The sequence below is a fragment of the Fukomys damarensis genome, unplaced genomic scaffold (assembly GCF_012274545.1).
Source record: "Fukomys damarensis isolate Sample0158 unplaced genomic scaffold, DMR_v1.0_HiC HiC_scaffold_8, whole genome shotgun sequence".
Taxonomy (NCBI): Eukaryota; Metazoa; Chordata; class Mammalia; order Rodentia; family Bathyergidae; genus Fukomys; species Fukomys damarensis.
This window is the reverse complement of record NW_022900920.1, coordinates 17,859,159-17,874,905: the sequence shown is the minus strand read 5'-3', so window position 1 is coordinate 17,874,905 and position 15,747 is coordinate 17,859,159. Positions and strand designations below refer to the sequence as shown.

The 15,747-nt window shown below is 37.2% G+C and overlaps 1 protein-coding gene across 3 annotated transcripts in view; it reads left to right on the top strand.

Annotated features, from left to right (window-relative positions):
• Sec23ip (SEC23 interacting protein) overlaps positions 1-14,830 on the top strand; it is a 54,259-nt gene extending 39,429 nt beyond the window's left edge. For 2 of the 3 annotated variants that reach the window (XM_010632783.2, XM_010632781.3), the window contains 6 exons: positions 4,312-4,467; positions 5,050-5,152; positions 7,314-7,499; positions 8,152-8,314; positions 8,990-9,091; positions 14,341-14,830. In XM_010632783.2, coding sequence (XP_010631085.1) covers positions 4,312-4,467; positions 5,050-5,152; positions 7,314-7,499; positions 8,152-8,314; positions 8,990-9,071 — 690 coding nt within the window. In that variant the 3' untranslated portion in view covers positions 9,072-9,091; positions 14,341-14,830. The remainder of the gene's footprint in view (positions 1-4,311; positions 4,468-5,049; positions 5,153-7,313; positions 7,500-8,151; positions 8,315-8,989; positions 9,092-14,340) is intronic. The other variant, XM_010632782.3, reaches the window with a different exon arrangement.
• The last annotated feature ends 917 nt before the right edge of the window (positions 14,831-15,747 follow it).

Here is a 15,747-nt window from a genome sequence, read left to right as displayed (position 1 = left end):
ATTTCTCATGATCTCTTACTGTTTTTAAGAGACCTTTCTTTTCATGGTCACTGACTGCAATCTTATCTTCTATATCTGAGAGCCTATCTTCACATTCTTTTATTCTGTTGCATACACTTTCAATAGAGTGTTTAATCTCCTGGATATCTGTTTGAATCTGTTTTATGGATTCCATTTCTTTCCTATGTTGGGCGTTTATTTTTTCCATTTTTTTCTTATGCTGGGCCTTCATGGCTTCTATCATGGTCCTGAGCTCATCTATTTTGCTCACTATCTCTGTATTTATCTGGGAAATTATTTCTGTTTTGAATTTTTCCAGAGCCTGATTGATCTGTTTTGTTACTTCCTGTGCTTTGAGTTCAGGGTGTCCTGGTGCTTCACTATCTGCCTTTACATCCTCATTTGCCCTACTTTTTGCCATTGGTGAACTGGAAGTCTGTCCTTGTGTCTTGCTTAAGTGTTTTCTCATTTTAATTTTTGTTGGCGGACTGTCCTTGGTTTAATCTCTGGATTATCACCCAAATCTTCCTGATACAGTTGCACCCTAGCTTCTGTGTCTCTAATGACCCACAGACATTCTCATCTTCATAACATCAGAGAAAACAGCTCATCAAATCAACGGCAATGCTTTACCCCAACTAATACAATCAGCAACACATTAAGATCAAGCACAACTTGGACACTGACCATCTGTGGTAGTCACTAGTCTATCACCCTTAAATCATTTGAATTAAATTGAAAGCAGGAAGCAGTCCAGAACATGTCTGCAGTGAACAAACTTTTCAATATAGTATATTTACCATTTAATGGCTCAGACAGAGCGAGGATGCAAGACCCCTGATCTCAGTTAGCTGATTGCTGAACCCCATGACGCTGACTGACCTCTGGCTGCAAGGCCCAGATTGAGTTCCCCATCCTTCTGAATGGTTGAACTCCGCAATGTTCTATTACAGGTTTCCCACGCCCTTTCTTTAAAGATGTTCAAAGTTGGGAACTCAGAAAAATACCCTTGATGACCACCTCTGTCTTGCCAGAGTGGGTCCAAAGACTTGCACAGTCAGGAGGTCTGCGAGTTGAGGGGGGCTTACGGGGGTTCAGGGGCGCCCGCGCGGCTACCTTCCCGGCGCTTGAGCAATGGCTGCTGGGTCGGGAGCAGGCGTGGTTCTCATCTTAATGTTGTTTTAATTTGCATCTCTTGAATGGTCAGTGATGTTGAACATTTTTTCATGTATTTATTAGCTGTATTTCTGAGATGTGTATTTGCTTCAGATGCCCATTTTTCGATTGTGTCTTTACATTGGAGGTGTCTAATTTTTTTGAGTTCTTCATATATAGTAGAAGTTAATACTTTGTCTGAGGCATAGCTGGCAAAAATGTTTCCCTATTCTGTAGGTTGTTTCTTCTCTTTGTTGGTAGTTTCCTTTACTGTGCAAAAGCTTTTTAACTTGATCTGATTCCATTTGTTGATTTTTTATCTTATTTCTTATGCACCTGGATTTTTGTTCAGAAAATCTTTGCCTACACTTGTGTATTTGAGAGTTTTCTCTATTTTGTTGTCTAGCAGACTAATTGTTTCTGTTCTCATGTTTAGATCTTTGATCCATTTTGATTTTAGTTTAGTGCCTGGTGAGAGACATGGGTCTAGGTTCAGTCTTTGGCATGTGGAAAGCTAGATTTCCCAGCACCATTTGTTAAAGAGTCTGTCTTTCCTCTTTGTTTAAGATAGCATAGCTGAGTGTTCCTGGAGTTGTTTCTGTATCTTGTAGTCTGTTCCGTTGATTCTTGGATCTGCTTTTTGCCGGTACAGTGCTGCTTTTATCACTGTAATTTTGTGGTATAATTTCATGTCAGGGATTGTGATGCTCCCTGCTTTGGCTTTGTTGTCCAGAATTGCTTTTGCTGTTCTGGGTTTCTTCTCCTTCCATAGGAATTTTAGGATTGTTTTCTCGAGTTCTGTAAGAAATGGTATTGGTATTTTGATTGGGATTGCCTTAAATCTGTATAACAGTTTTGGAAGTATGGTCATTTTTCACTATATTGATTCTGCCTATCCAGGAATAGGGGCTGTCTTTCCATTTTCTAATATCCTCTTCATTCTCCTTTTCAGAGTACTATAGTCTTTGTTGTAGAGGCCTTTCATTTCCTTCATTAGTTTATGTTATAGGTAATGTCTAGATGTGTCCCCCCACAAAGCCTCATGTAGTGATAGGTGGGGCTTTTACAAAGGTGGCTGGATCTAGAGTGTGTGATGCTGGGATTAATTAAGGGTATGTGATTACTAAATCAGTCCACTGATTGTTTTGACACTCACCCTAAGCTGGCTAGCCTAGATAGAATATAAAAGGGGCAGAAAGAAGCTACTATTGTTGAGTATAGTTTGGTCCTTCTGCTTTCTGTCTTCTGCCTGCCTTGGAGCCAGCTGATCATGGACTGAAACTCCTACAAACTGTGAACTAAATAAACCTTCCCTTCCTTGTGTGTGTCAGGTATTTTGTCTCAGCAACAAGGAAAGTAACTAAGGTTAATTCCTAAGTATTCCATTTTTCTTGATGCTGTTGTGAAAGTGTTTCCCCAGTTTTCCTCTCAGTGAGTTTGTTGTTGGTGTACAGGAATACTGTTGATTGTTGAATGTTGACTTTGTATCTTGCTACATTACTGAATTTGGTTATTAATTCTAGGAGTCTTTTGGTGGAGTTTTTTGGGCCTTCTATACAGAGGATCATATCCTTTGCAAATAATGATAATTTAGCTTTTTCCTTGCCTATCTTGTCCCTTTTCTTTTTCTCTTTTTCTTGTTTACTTGTTCTAGCTAATGTTTGATAACTATATTGAACAGAACTGGTGATGGCAGATATCTTCCTCTTGTTCTTGGTTTTAGAGAAAGGGAAAGCTTTCAGCCTCTTACTTAATATGTTTTTACCTGTTGGTTTGTCACAGATGGTTTTTATCAAATTGAGGTAGAGACCTTCTGTTTCTATTTTTTCAGGGGATTTTTTTTTTTAAATCACAAATGGATATTAGATTTTGTCAAAAGATTTTTCTATGTCTATTGAGAAGATCATGTGATTTTTTTCACTGTATTTATGTAGTGAATTACATTTGTTGCTACTTTTACTGATTAAAATATCTTTATATGTTAGTGGTGTTTATCCCTTGTCATCTATATTGTAGTTATTCTTTTCTGGTTTGTAATTTTTTCCCCTCCTTCTTTATGGTGGAGCAAAACTATTGAATTTGCAAACATAAGGTTCAATCTAGGATGTGAAGTCTTCACTACTAAAAGGCAGCCAGCCCAATTAGTATAGTAGAAGAAATGTTGTATTTGGAATTAGAAGTGTTGGGTTTAAGTCCTCATTCTTTCATTGGCCATGTGCCTTTAGGTGAGTCATGTTTACCTCTCTGATCTTTACTATCTTCCTCTGAGAAGTAGATGTGGTGAGTTATACCTTCCCTCTCTCTTCGGTAGACCTATTGAGCATGTGGAGTATGCCACTTACTTTTCTTTGCTGTCAGGACTCTAAAATAATAGACATTTTCCTGTCACTGAGGAAAAAAAAATGAGATTTGCAAGTTCAGAGCACTATACTAGTGGTCTTTCTTAAAACCACTTCCAAGCTATTCAAAGTGAGCTCTTTTGGGACAGATCATTTTATGGATGGAAAAAATTTGCATTAGCTAGAAAAGATGGAAGTTATAATAAAAATACTACACATGGAATGCTTAAGGTCTGCCAGGCTCTTTGCTAAGCCCTCGTGGATTTGGTTAATTTTTTCCTCTTTTGAATTTGGTATTTTTATAATCTCCACTTTATAGATGAAACTGAGGCAGAGATGAGAGAGGTTACTCAGGGACACCCAGGGAGTATGAGATAGATTCAAACTCAGGCAAGATGACTCCAGGTTCTGCAGCTCTGATCACATTTATAACCATACTTATATATAACAGTACTTATATATATTTATTATACTAGACAGTAAATAAAAATATAGCCAGTATTTTCAGGAAACTGAAAATTTTTAAAGGAAATCTTTTTAGTCCTTTACGCTAGTAGCAGCTAACTGTGAGGAGTATCACCTGTGTTTGAATGCTTGTAAATGTAGGTCCAACATTGTTTGAAGACACTGATTACCGTGGCACACACTGGTTATCCCTGATACTCAGAAGCTAAGGCAAGAAGATCATAAGTTTGATTTCAGCTTGGGCAACTTAGCAAGGTCCTTTCTCAAAATAAAAATAAAGAGTAGAGATGTATTTCATTGTACTTTGTGCTGTTGGAATGATCATCTTTTATTGGTATTTGGTTCTTTCTAGGTTTCTGTTGTTCACAACTCATTAGACTTTGAACCAGAGATTTTCTTTGCTTTGGGATCTCCAATTGGTGTGTTTCTCACTATTCGAGGAGTGGACAGGATCGATGAGAACTATAAGCTCCCTACTTGTAAAGGATTCTTCAATATATATCATCCAGTGAGTGAATTAAATTGACTTTGTTTTGAAGAAGATGAAGAACCTGTCCTTTTTATCTGAATATCAGATTCTCAGATTCTTATTTCTTGGAAATTAATACTGATCCTGATTTTGTAAGGCTCCGCTTTCTTCCCAAGAGATATGGTCTCATACTTTCCAGTAAACTTTTCTTCAGAAAGCTGTTGTTCAAAAAAAGTAGTTCTGGGGCCGGGGATTTAGCTCAGTGGTTCCACCACCTGCCTTGCAAGCTCAAGGACCCGAGTTTGATTCCAGGTACCAAAAAAAAAAAAAAGTTGTTCTGGGGCTGGGGATTTAGCTCTGGTTCCACTGCCTGCCTGTAAGCACAAGTTCCCGAGTTTAATCCCCGGTACCCCCAAAACAATACAAAACAACCCCAAAAATAGTTCTGTTGCTTTTGCTTGTACAGTAAGTTTACCACAAACTTGAAAATCTACAATTGCCATTATTTGAATGATAGAAAAAAAGCCAAACTCTCTGGTTTACCAGTTATCTATTTTCTTATCTACCTTAGGCATATAACTCAAAGCAGCTTTGCATCAATTTCCAATTCTTTATTTACAGCTTGATCCAGTGGCATATAGATTAGAACCTATGATTGTTCCAGATTTGGACCTAAAAGCAGTTCTTATTCCACATCACAAAGGCAGAAAAAGACTTCATTTAGGTAAGAAATGAATATAAAAACTTGTTTCCTTCCTGTCATTTAAAAATACATAATGAAGGGCTGGGGATTTAGCTCAGTGGTTTCTGGTACCTGCCTCTTGCAAGCACAAGGAACTGAGTTCATCCTTGGTACCAAAACAAAACAAAACAAAAACATAATGAGCTGGGCGTGGTGGCGCATGCGTGTAATCCCAGCACTTGGGAGGCTGAGGCAGGAGGAACACTGTGAGTTCGAGAGCAGTCTGGGCTACATAGTGAGTTCCAGGTCAGTCTCAACTACATAGTGAGACCCTGTCTCAAAACCCCCCCCTAAAAAACCCCATAATGAATTATGAAAATTTATTACTAAATTCTTATAGAATTAATGTTAAGTGCCTACTGTATTCAGTACTTGCAGTAAGGATTTGGAGGAGCTATAAAGTTATGAATGAATTCTTTTTTTTTTGTACTGGGGATTGAACTCAGGCCCTTGTGTTTGCGAGGCAGGTGCTGGAACTATTGAGCAAGCCCAATTCTCTCTTTTTGATGGCATTGTAATTGTCAAGGTAATTAGAAATGGGGTGAGCGGTTAGTAATAAGGTGATATTCTTATTAGATTTTGATAGTTTGGTTTTAATTTTTGAAATCGGAAAGAAGAATAACATTTCAATTAATGACCAAACCACCAAGAAATACATTTGATGTTGTCTAAATCAAGTGAGTTTTATTTTCTTACAACTAGAAAAACTTTTCTTATTAAAAAAATACATTAAGTAGGGCTGGCAGTGTAGCTCAGTGGTAGACTATGCTTAGGCTCTGGGTTTGATTCCACAGCACCACCAAAAATAAATCATTAAACATAATGGATTGATAATTTCACGTGGGGTTTAGATTTTGATTTTGTCTGTTAATGGCATATATAATTTATCCTTAGGTTTAAAGGTTTGGGTGGAGGGGTTGAGTGTGTAAAGAGAAGGAAGTAATAATGTCTTCTTGTTTTGTTTGTGGTTTTTTTTTTGTTTGTTTGTTTGTTTTGTGTTTTTTGAGACAGAGTCTCACTATGTAGTTGAGACTGACCTGGAACTCACTTTGTAGCCCAGGCTGGTCTGAACTCACAGTGATCCTCCTGCTTCAGCCTCCCGAGTGCTGGGATTGTAGGCATGTGCCACCATGCTCAGCATTTTGTTTGTGTTTTGAGACAGTGTGTAGTTCAGGCTGGCCTTGAACCCACTGTATAGCCCATGTTGGCCTCAACTCGAAGTGGCCCACCTGCTTTAGCCTCCCAAGTGCTGGGATTACAGGTGTGTGTCACCATGCCCAGTTTATTCTTATTTAAAAATATGTTTTTTATTTGTTTTGCTACAAAAATATATAACTCCTTGGAAGTTAAAATGAGAAATTTGAGTCAGTTGTATTGATGTATATGCCTGTAGTTCTATCATTCTGGAGGACTGCAAGTTTATACTCAGCTAGATCAAGGCCAGTTTGGGCAACAGCGAAACCTGTCTCAGAAAACAAAACAAGCAGGATGTGGTGGCCCATATAGCTCCAGCACTTGGGAGGCTGAGGCTTGGGCTTCATAGTGGGTTCAAGGCCAGCCTGGGCCATGTGGCAATACCGTGTCTCAAAAAACAAAAGAAACAAATGAAAAAACTAACGAACAACAAGTGAGAAGAAGAAATTTACTAACCCATAGACCTTGAATTTAAATGTGGTTATTATACAAGAGAAATAATGAAAGAGTGGGGGTTTCCTTGTTTTTAAGTCAGAGGCTTAAATTTTGATTATATCAGAATATTAAATTCTCAAAACAATTTCCCTAATTACACATTAGAAAAGCAGTGATTTTTAGTCTTGTGCACCCATTTCTTAAACTTCTAGTAAAAAAGTATAGGAATGTGTGTGTTTTTATGGTATTTGAACTTTTTCGAGAGAGAGAGAGAGAGAGAGAGAGAGTATTTATAGGTTTAAACTGGATCAAATTAGTCATTTAAAAAAAATAGAGTAAAACAGTCCAGGGCATTTTACCATGTCATGGGGAAGGCTCTTGGCTGAGAACTCTAAATATTTGGCATTTGGAGGAAGAAGAGATCCTAGCCTGTCTGAGAAGAATGTTAACTTTTAATTTCCGTGATGTAGAATTTACCAGGGACTAATCTGGTGTGTCATCTTACTCGCTTTAGAGCTGAAAGAAAGCCTCTCTCGTATGGGATCTGATTTGAAGCAGGGTTTTATTAGCTCTCTGAAAAGTGCCTGGCAGACACTGAATGAGTTTGCCCGTGCTCATACATCTTCGACTCAGTTGCAAGAAGAATTGGAGAAAGTTGCCAATCAAATCAAAGAGGAAGAAGAAAAGCAAGTAGTTGAAGGTAAATTTGATGTTTGAGTAATTTTCCAGTACAGATGTTATGTATGAATATAACAAATGTTAATTATTTAATGAAGCTTTTCTAGTCTTTTTTTGTGAAATTGTGTAAGTTCTGCCTGTAAAGGAGAGTCTGTCCTGATAGATTATAATTTTAGATACACTTCAAAATCTGTGTCATCTTTTGTTAACTAGGTTTTTTCCCTGATAGTTACTAAACTTTTTACTCTGCTATTTTAAAATTTCACCATGATTATTAAGACCTGAGTGAAATATCAAAGTTGAGAACTATGTTTGTATTTGGGCATTTTAAAGACCATGAAAAATTACTGACCTGTTACTGTTTACCTGTGTCCATATAGACTTCATGTACCATGATTGTTTCACTTTCAAATTCTAATTCTAGTTCCTTTCTTTCTGCAATGCTGTCTCACCCCTTATCTTCATAACTTCTGTCAGCTGTTGGCTCTTTCTCCTCTCTCTCTCAGAGAACCAGTCCCTTTTCCCCTGTTCTTTGGAGGAATGGGGATGAGCCTGGTAGCTCGCCACTTGCTGCGTGTGTCAAGCGATATTCTGATTGAGCCCAGAAAGTCAGCTAAAATCAAAGGATAATGATTAAATGATTGACTTTGATATTGAAATGGTTTAAATTCTAGCAGAAAAGATTGTTGAAAGTCCAGATTTTTCCAAGGATGAGGACTACTTAGGAAAGGTTGGAATGTTAAATGGAGGCCGCCGAATTGATTACGTTCTTCAAGAAAAGCCAATAGAGAGCTTTAATGAATATCTTTTCGCTCTTCAGAGTCACTTATGCTATTGGTAAGTATTTTTCACTTTGATAATATTTGAGGGCCCCGGGGATTTAGCTTACTAGTGATGCCGCCTGCCTCGTAAGTGCAAGGTCCTGAGTTTGATCCCTAGTACCAAAAAATAAATACGTAAGATAATATTTGAGTGGGCTTTAGGTGTGAGTACACGCAACATTCAAGTTTTAATGATTCAGCATTTGTTAGGGATTACTAATAATTTGAACTCTTATATATTAAAATATCATTATTTTTCCCTTAGCTTTAAAAAAAAATCAGAATAGAGATAGGAAGGAAATTAGTTTGTGATATATATTTCTGATTTGTTATAATCTTTGTAAGTGTACACGCAACATGAATTATCCACAAGATGGCAGTATGTTATCTGCCTTTGACCAAGACCCTTGGTACTTGCACACTGTGTGGGCATGTCTTTCACAGTGGAAGTGGCAGGGACTTTGAGAAGCCATTCTTCTGTATGTCCTTGTCACAAAGAATTGCAGTGCTATTTTGCAGTTTATCAGTTTGTGTTTGTGCAGATTTTAAGGACAGCTCTGAGATCATAGTACTCTGCCATCGTTTGCCATTCTTCGAATTGACTAGAACAGCACATTTGCATTTACCAGCTTTGTGCATAGAGCTTAATTTCTACTAAATGTTTCTTATATAAATATGCTTTTCTTAACAGGGAATCTGAAGATACTGCCCTATTACTACTTAAAGAAATTTATCGAACGATGAACATTAGTCCAGAGCAGCCCCAGCATTGATCAGACTTCCCCTTAACTGTGTGAGTTTATTCTCATTATATGTGTAAATTCTCAATGTTTGCATGCTGAAGTCATTTGTATAGAGTTGATGTTGAATACAATTTTCTGTTTCCTCTGAGGTATTTTTCTTAGTTGTTTAAATTCAAAATAGAGACCATAAGAAAGAGAGTTGGGCGGGACGTGGTGGCGCATGCCTGTAATCCTAGCATTCCTGAGGCTGAGGCAGGAGGATCGCTGTGAGTTCAAGACCAGCCTGGACTACATAGTGAGTTCCAGGTCCATCTCAACTACATAGTGAAACCCTGTTTCAAAAAACAAACAAACAAAAAAAGAACAAAACAAAAAACCAAGAAAGGGAGTTGGTTTGCAGTATATATTTCTGACTTATTACCTTGTTTCCAAAACTGTAGAATTTGATTTCTTTCATTTTTAGCATCTTTGAAAAATAGGTATTCCGAGAAATACCACTTAGGAATTCATTTGGCTGTAGATCCCAGAATGCATTTCATAATACCTTAACAAATAGAGGCTCACTTTTCTTCTGTAACAGGAAAGGTTTTTCTCTGTTGAATAACATCACCAAACACCCAGACTTACCGTATCTTTCTGCCTCTATGTTGGCTCTTGCTCCCTCATAGTTACAGGATTCTTCTGTAGTTCCAGACATCAAGTCTATATTCACAGCATGAATAAAGTGTGGGAAAGGGAAGTATGTGTTATACCCATTCCTTTAAATTAGAGAAGCAAAAGCATGTCCAGAAGTTCACTCATAGCTATTGAGTAGGCCTATGTTCCCTTCCCCACGAGTCTGTATGACGTATTCCAAAGGTGATATTGTCTGTGTTCCTAATCCTCACAAAGGGAAGGAATAGAGAAAGGGGTTAAGTCTGTGATCAGGTAGCCAACCTGCAAAGTGGCCATGCTGTGTATTCTAACTCTCCTCCTGAGATAGTAGATACCTGTTTTTCCTCAGTACATTATGTATTACTTTAAAAATTTGCAATATGTATTTTTTAAATTAGAAATTTTAAAGCCTTCGAAAAAGTAAAATACAGAGTACTGAGTTCTAAATTGCAAAATAAAAGTGCCTAGCACATTTTGGTTTTCTTATGGTTAATGATAAGTAAAGATTTCCTTCAGCTTGTACCTTCTCATTTTAGAGAAGTAACTGCTTTCAGTGGGGTTCCCTTAGAGCAGTTTTTTTATGCATATTCAAGCAAATAGTCATCCAGGGGACATCTCTGGTGAGTTTGACAGAAGCTGTTTTAATGTCATAGCAGGAGTCAGAGTGGTTGAGGGGAAGTGAGTGATCACTGGAGAAGCAGCTTTACTTGTTAAGTCACTGAGTTGCTCAAGCTGGTCTTGAATTGTGATCCTCCTGCTTTAAACTCTCAGAATGCTGGGATTATAGGCATGTGCCATCGCACCCAGCTTGTTTTCTATTTTGTAGCCTATTTTTTCCCCTTAACTTATGATATAATTTTCCCATATCAGCCTATGTTGTGTATGTGTGTGGGTATTGACAATTCTTGTTTGTTTTTATGGATGGATTAACATATACTTGGCTCAACTTTTTAAAGTGGTAGAGTGAAAGATATCTTCCATGCCTCTTCCTCAGCTTCCCTGTTCAGAGGTAACCAGTATCCAAGTTTTGTGTATGCTTCCAGACATGTGCTTACACATACTACAGGCACATAAACACACATTTTTTTCATTTCTAAAAGACATGTGATATAAAAATTAATGAACTGTTCTTTGTGTCCTGGAGATTGTTTCATGTCCGTCCATCTATCCATCCTTGCATGAATGCATGCTTCCATCTTGCTATCCATGCATCCACTCATCCATCCATCCAGTATTTTTTTTGGTTTTTTGAGACAGGGTCTCACTATGTAGTTGAGACTGACCTGGAACTCACTATGTAGTCCAGGCTGGTCTCAAACTCATAGCAATCCTCCTGCCTCAGCCTCCTGAGTGCTGGGATTACAGGTGTGAGCCACCATACCCGGCCCATCTAGTATTTTTTTTGAGGGCCTCACTAAATGCCAGTGCTATTCTAGGTGCTGGGTTCATAGCAGTGAACCAAAAATCTCTGCCCTCAAGGGTCCTACTTTTTCTAGGGAAGATGGACAGTAAAAAAACAGTTGAAGTGAGGAACACTGTCCCTGGTAAAGTGCCACTTCAGCAAGTGAGCCAGATGAGTATCTTCTCAGGTAGAGAGAATGTATATCAGAACATAAAAGCTGCCTCATTCCTTTTAGTGTTTTCCTTTGCTTGTTGTACTCTAATTTGTTTAAACAGTCTCCTATTAGAATTTAGGTTATTCTAATCTTTTATTGGTACAAATAATGCTTCCACAATACATTTGAATAGTTGCATTACATTGCATATTAGAGTTTTACTGTTTATTCCTTGTTGTTTGGTATTAGACGATTTTCCAGATTTTCATTATCATACCATAATTTTGACATGTGGTCTTGCATACTACTTGCATATCTGTTTGCTTGGGATGAATTCCTAGAGGTAGCATTTTTAGATCTAAGAATATTGTACATACTGTTTTTTAAAAAATTTTATTCATTAAGTTTATTGGTACCTTTTAGGTATATAATATGATGACATTCATCATTGGGAATTTGTATCTTACAGGATATATCTTGGTTCTTATTTTTGTCACCATGCCCCTGCCCTCCCTTTATCCCTTCCACCCCTCCCTATTTACAAAGATTTTATTTGTTTTTTCCCTTTCCCCATATTTTGTCCTTTCTCTATTATCCTTTCCCCTACTCTCCCTTCCCTTCTGGACCTTTTTCTTCCTATTTCACATTATCCATTATAACATTTTGGTCCTCATATTTTCAGTTTCTCACACCAGAGAAACTATTTGATATTTACACATGTGTCCTATTTATTTCACTTAAGCTTACTTTTTTTTTTTTGGTACTGGGAATCAAACTCAGGCCCTTGTGCGTACCAGGCAGGCATTGTGCCGCTTAGCTAAATAAATCCCCAGCCCTTACTCTCGTTTTTTGAGCTGGTCTCATTATGTAGCCCAGGCTGGTCTTGATCTTGCCTTAGCCTTTCCAGTGCTGAGATTACAGCATGTACTTCTGTTCCTGGCAGAACATTGCACACTTTGAAAGGTGTTTTATGCATAGTTATTGCTAAATTGCATTCCAGAAAAGTTGTTGAATTTTCGTATCTGTTGTCAATATGCCTGTTTTTCTGCACCCTTGCCAACACTGAGTATTGCTACTATATTTTTTTAATGTTGCCTATTTGAAAGAAATTATTATATCATTTTTATTTATATTTCCATCACTAGTGAAATTGAAAATTTTCGCTGTATTTAACTGTCTGATTTTATTTCCTCTTCTTGCCTGTTCTTGACTTGTACAGTTTTCTGGAGGTGTGAGGTACGGTCCTCTCATTTCTCAGAGATTTATAATACTCATTTTTAAGGACAGTAACTCTCAGTCCTTGCAAATTCATTTTCCATTTTGATATTTGCCTTTTATTTTTGTTCATGCTTTAAATGCTTTTTGGGATAGGTGCATGTGGTGGGTAGCATGTCTTAAAATATATAATATATATACTTTTAATTTTAATTATTTAGATAGTTAGATATTTATTTATTTAGGTACTGGGACTTGAACTCCAGACCTTGTGCTTGCAAGGCAGGTGGTGGCACCACTGAGCTAAATCCCAGCCCTAGATATTTATATTTGTTTTAGTTCTTACATGATTTTTTTCATTTACTTTATAGTGTAAGAGTTTGGGGCTGGGAATGTAGCTCAGTGGCACAGCACCTGCCTGGCAAGTGCGAGATCCTGACTTCGATCCTTGGTATCCCCCCTCCCAAAACGTATTGTCTTGAGAAGGATTTAACCATTTCTCTTAAAGAATTAATTGTTTTTGCCTGTGCCATATATTAAATAGTTACCCTTTTGTCATTGATTTGATGTTTCTGTCTTACACTCTGGGTTTTCCTTTTTTCTTTCTTCTCCTGCTAAGTATCAACTTCAGGACCACATACCTGTGGAACCATTGAACTAGACCCCATCCTGTTTTGTTGGGCTTTCTGTTCTCTTCCATGAACTTATCTATTGTATTTCATTTAAAGTCATGTGTTTTTCATGTTTTAGCCTGAGTTTGGAAAGTCTTTAACCTCAGGGGTTGCCTGGAAGTTGAACTCCAAAGAACTGGCATTGTCTTCTGCCAGCCACTAGGGGGCACTACCTACTTGTGTCTGCTTAAGCTAATTTCTCTGCTGGACTGTTCTTGGACATGCTGAGTATGAACTCAGACCACAAAAGCTGAGCGGACTGAGTGTACCATTTGGTTAGGAAATTTTTTTCCCCATTCTGCCTATTGCAGGTTTCTTCACCATCCTTTCTGCATATATGGTTTTTCCCTCTACCCTCATTAAGGCCGCAGCCATTTTGATGTCCCCTCCTCTTTGAGGAGGGCCTTTGATTCTTTTTGTGATCCCTTTTCTGAGCGTCTTTCTTTTACATGGTACATAAAATAGTGACGTGTCCTGTGTATTTTAATAATTGTAACTTTATATTTTTTCATGCCTGGCAGTACAAATTGTTAGTATACAATAGTTTTGGCTATTATCGCAAATTAATTTTCAAATGATATAAGTTCCCAAGACTGTTCCCCCCACACAACAAAACAAAACCCAACAATGGCAATCCTAGGATTTTGATGTTACATAATATGAAAAATTTTCACATGTGATTTGTTCACCATAATAGTTTTTTGTTTTGTTTTGTTTTTGGCTGGGAATCAAACTCGGGCCCTTGCGTTTGCAAGGCAGGTGGCAGAACCACTGAGCCAAATCCCTGGCCCCACCATAATAGTTTTATTTTCTCTTACTCTTTAAAATTTTGGCTAGAATTTAAACTTCTAATATAATACTAATACCACAAAATAATTAGTTAAAATATACTTAGATGAGTTTGGCTAAATTATACTGTTATGCTTTTTAGAATTATTCTTTAGAAATTAACCTGGCAGATAATTAACTTAAAATTTTATCTTTCATTTCCCATACTTGATTCATTACAGATTGTTGGGCTCCTTAATTTTACTGAATGCACCCTGGTGCCCTCTCATTCCAGGAGGCCTGTACTCACACACTGCAGTATTTGTTTGTAAGGTTGGGCACTTGACTGACTGTATGTTCTTTTGCTGAAACAGCAGTGCATTATATTACTACTGTAAGTTCATAAAATTTACTGAGAATTTTTTTCTTTTTAAGATTGTCTTCACAGAAAGTCCCAGTATAAATTACATCACTGAGAATCCTCAAAGGATTTGAATTTGTTCCTGTGATGGATGACAGAAAAGCAATTCATCAACAGTTGCGCAGATACAAATCTCAGATGTAGGGAATCATTTACAAGGAAATATACAGAACAAACGATAATGGAAAAAAATCAGTTTCACATTTCGACAGTACAGATGAAAAGATGCAATTATAAAAATAATGCAGTGAAAAATTCCTCAGATTTGTTTGGTTATACAGTTGTCAAAGTTAAATGTGACCTCGATGAAGAAATATTTGTAGCATGCAAATAGTTATCTTTGTTTAAGAACTGTTGTCAGTAGACAATTAAACTTACATTTTTCTTTTTATTAATGCAAGTATGTTCTTATTTCTGTATTGATTTCTTGAGATGCTATCAATAACATGATTTTTAGAAACTTATGTTATACTTTAAATGTGAATTGTAGTTCTGAGTTGCCTTGGTGTAGGGTCGTTTCTGTTTGTGAAGAAGAAGGAGCGTGGATCACTTAAGTTCCAAGCTGGATATGAGGTTCTATAAAGCCTTAGCACCACTGCTGGGAGCCTAGCTGTGCTCCTTCCTTTCCAGAGGCCTGAAGAGCTCTCCTGGCATGCCCACCTCCACCAGGAGAAGGAGCACATTATGGGTTTTCATCTTGTCACCTATGGTAGTTGTGCAGTTGCCTTGTTGCTGATGTTCCAGTTAATGTGAGAACCAAAAAAGATTTTGTTTTTTGGCTTGCATTAATTTCATTTAAACCAAAGTGCTAGAAAGTATGAAATGTACTGCTTCTGGGATGTAAAACTACTTCATGAAAAGATGGTCTGCAGTGTTTCACTTTGTTTTACTTAAATTCAAATTATCTAAATGTTTTCCTAATACTACATGGGGATTCTGATTTTCTTTGTTATGTAGCAGAAACATTTTACATTGTTTATATAGTTCTCATGGAACATGGAATTTTTTGAAAGCAACATGATACACAATTTTTTTGTGTATATATTCTAGTTGGTGTGAATAAAACAGTAAATCAATGCATTTTGGAAGTAACAAACTTCTTTATTACTCATGTCTTCCTTAAAAGTATTTGTATGAATTCAGTGTTCATTCCCTTTTCATTGTAGCTGCCATGTACTTAATACATAACATCAGCATTTGCTGCTATTCATAGAAGAGTAAGATTTTAGAACTGCAGTTGATCCCAGACAGCATATATTTGAATCACCTCATTCTGTGGCAAAGGACACAATACAAAAGGCCTTTTCTAGACTGGTAAGTGGTAGATCTGGTCTGGAAGATGGGTTTTTTTATTCTCTTTTGGCCTTCATTTCTCTGTACCGGGACAGTTACTTTTTACTTAATTTCGCAATTCTAATGAA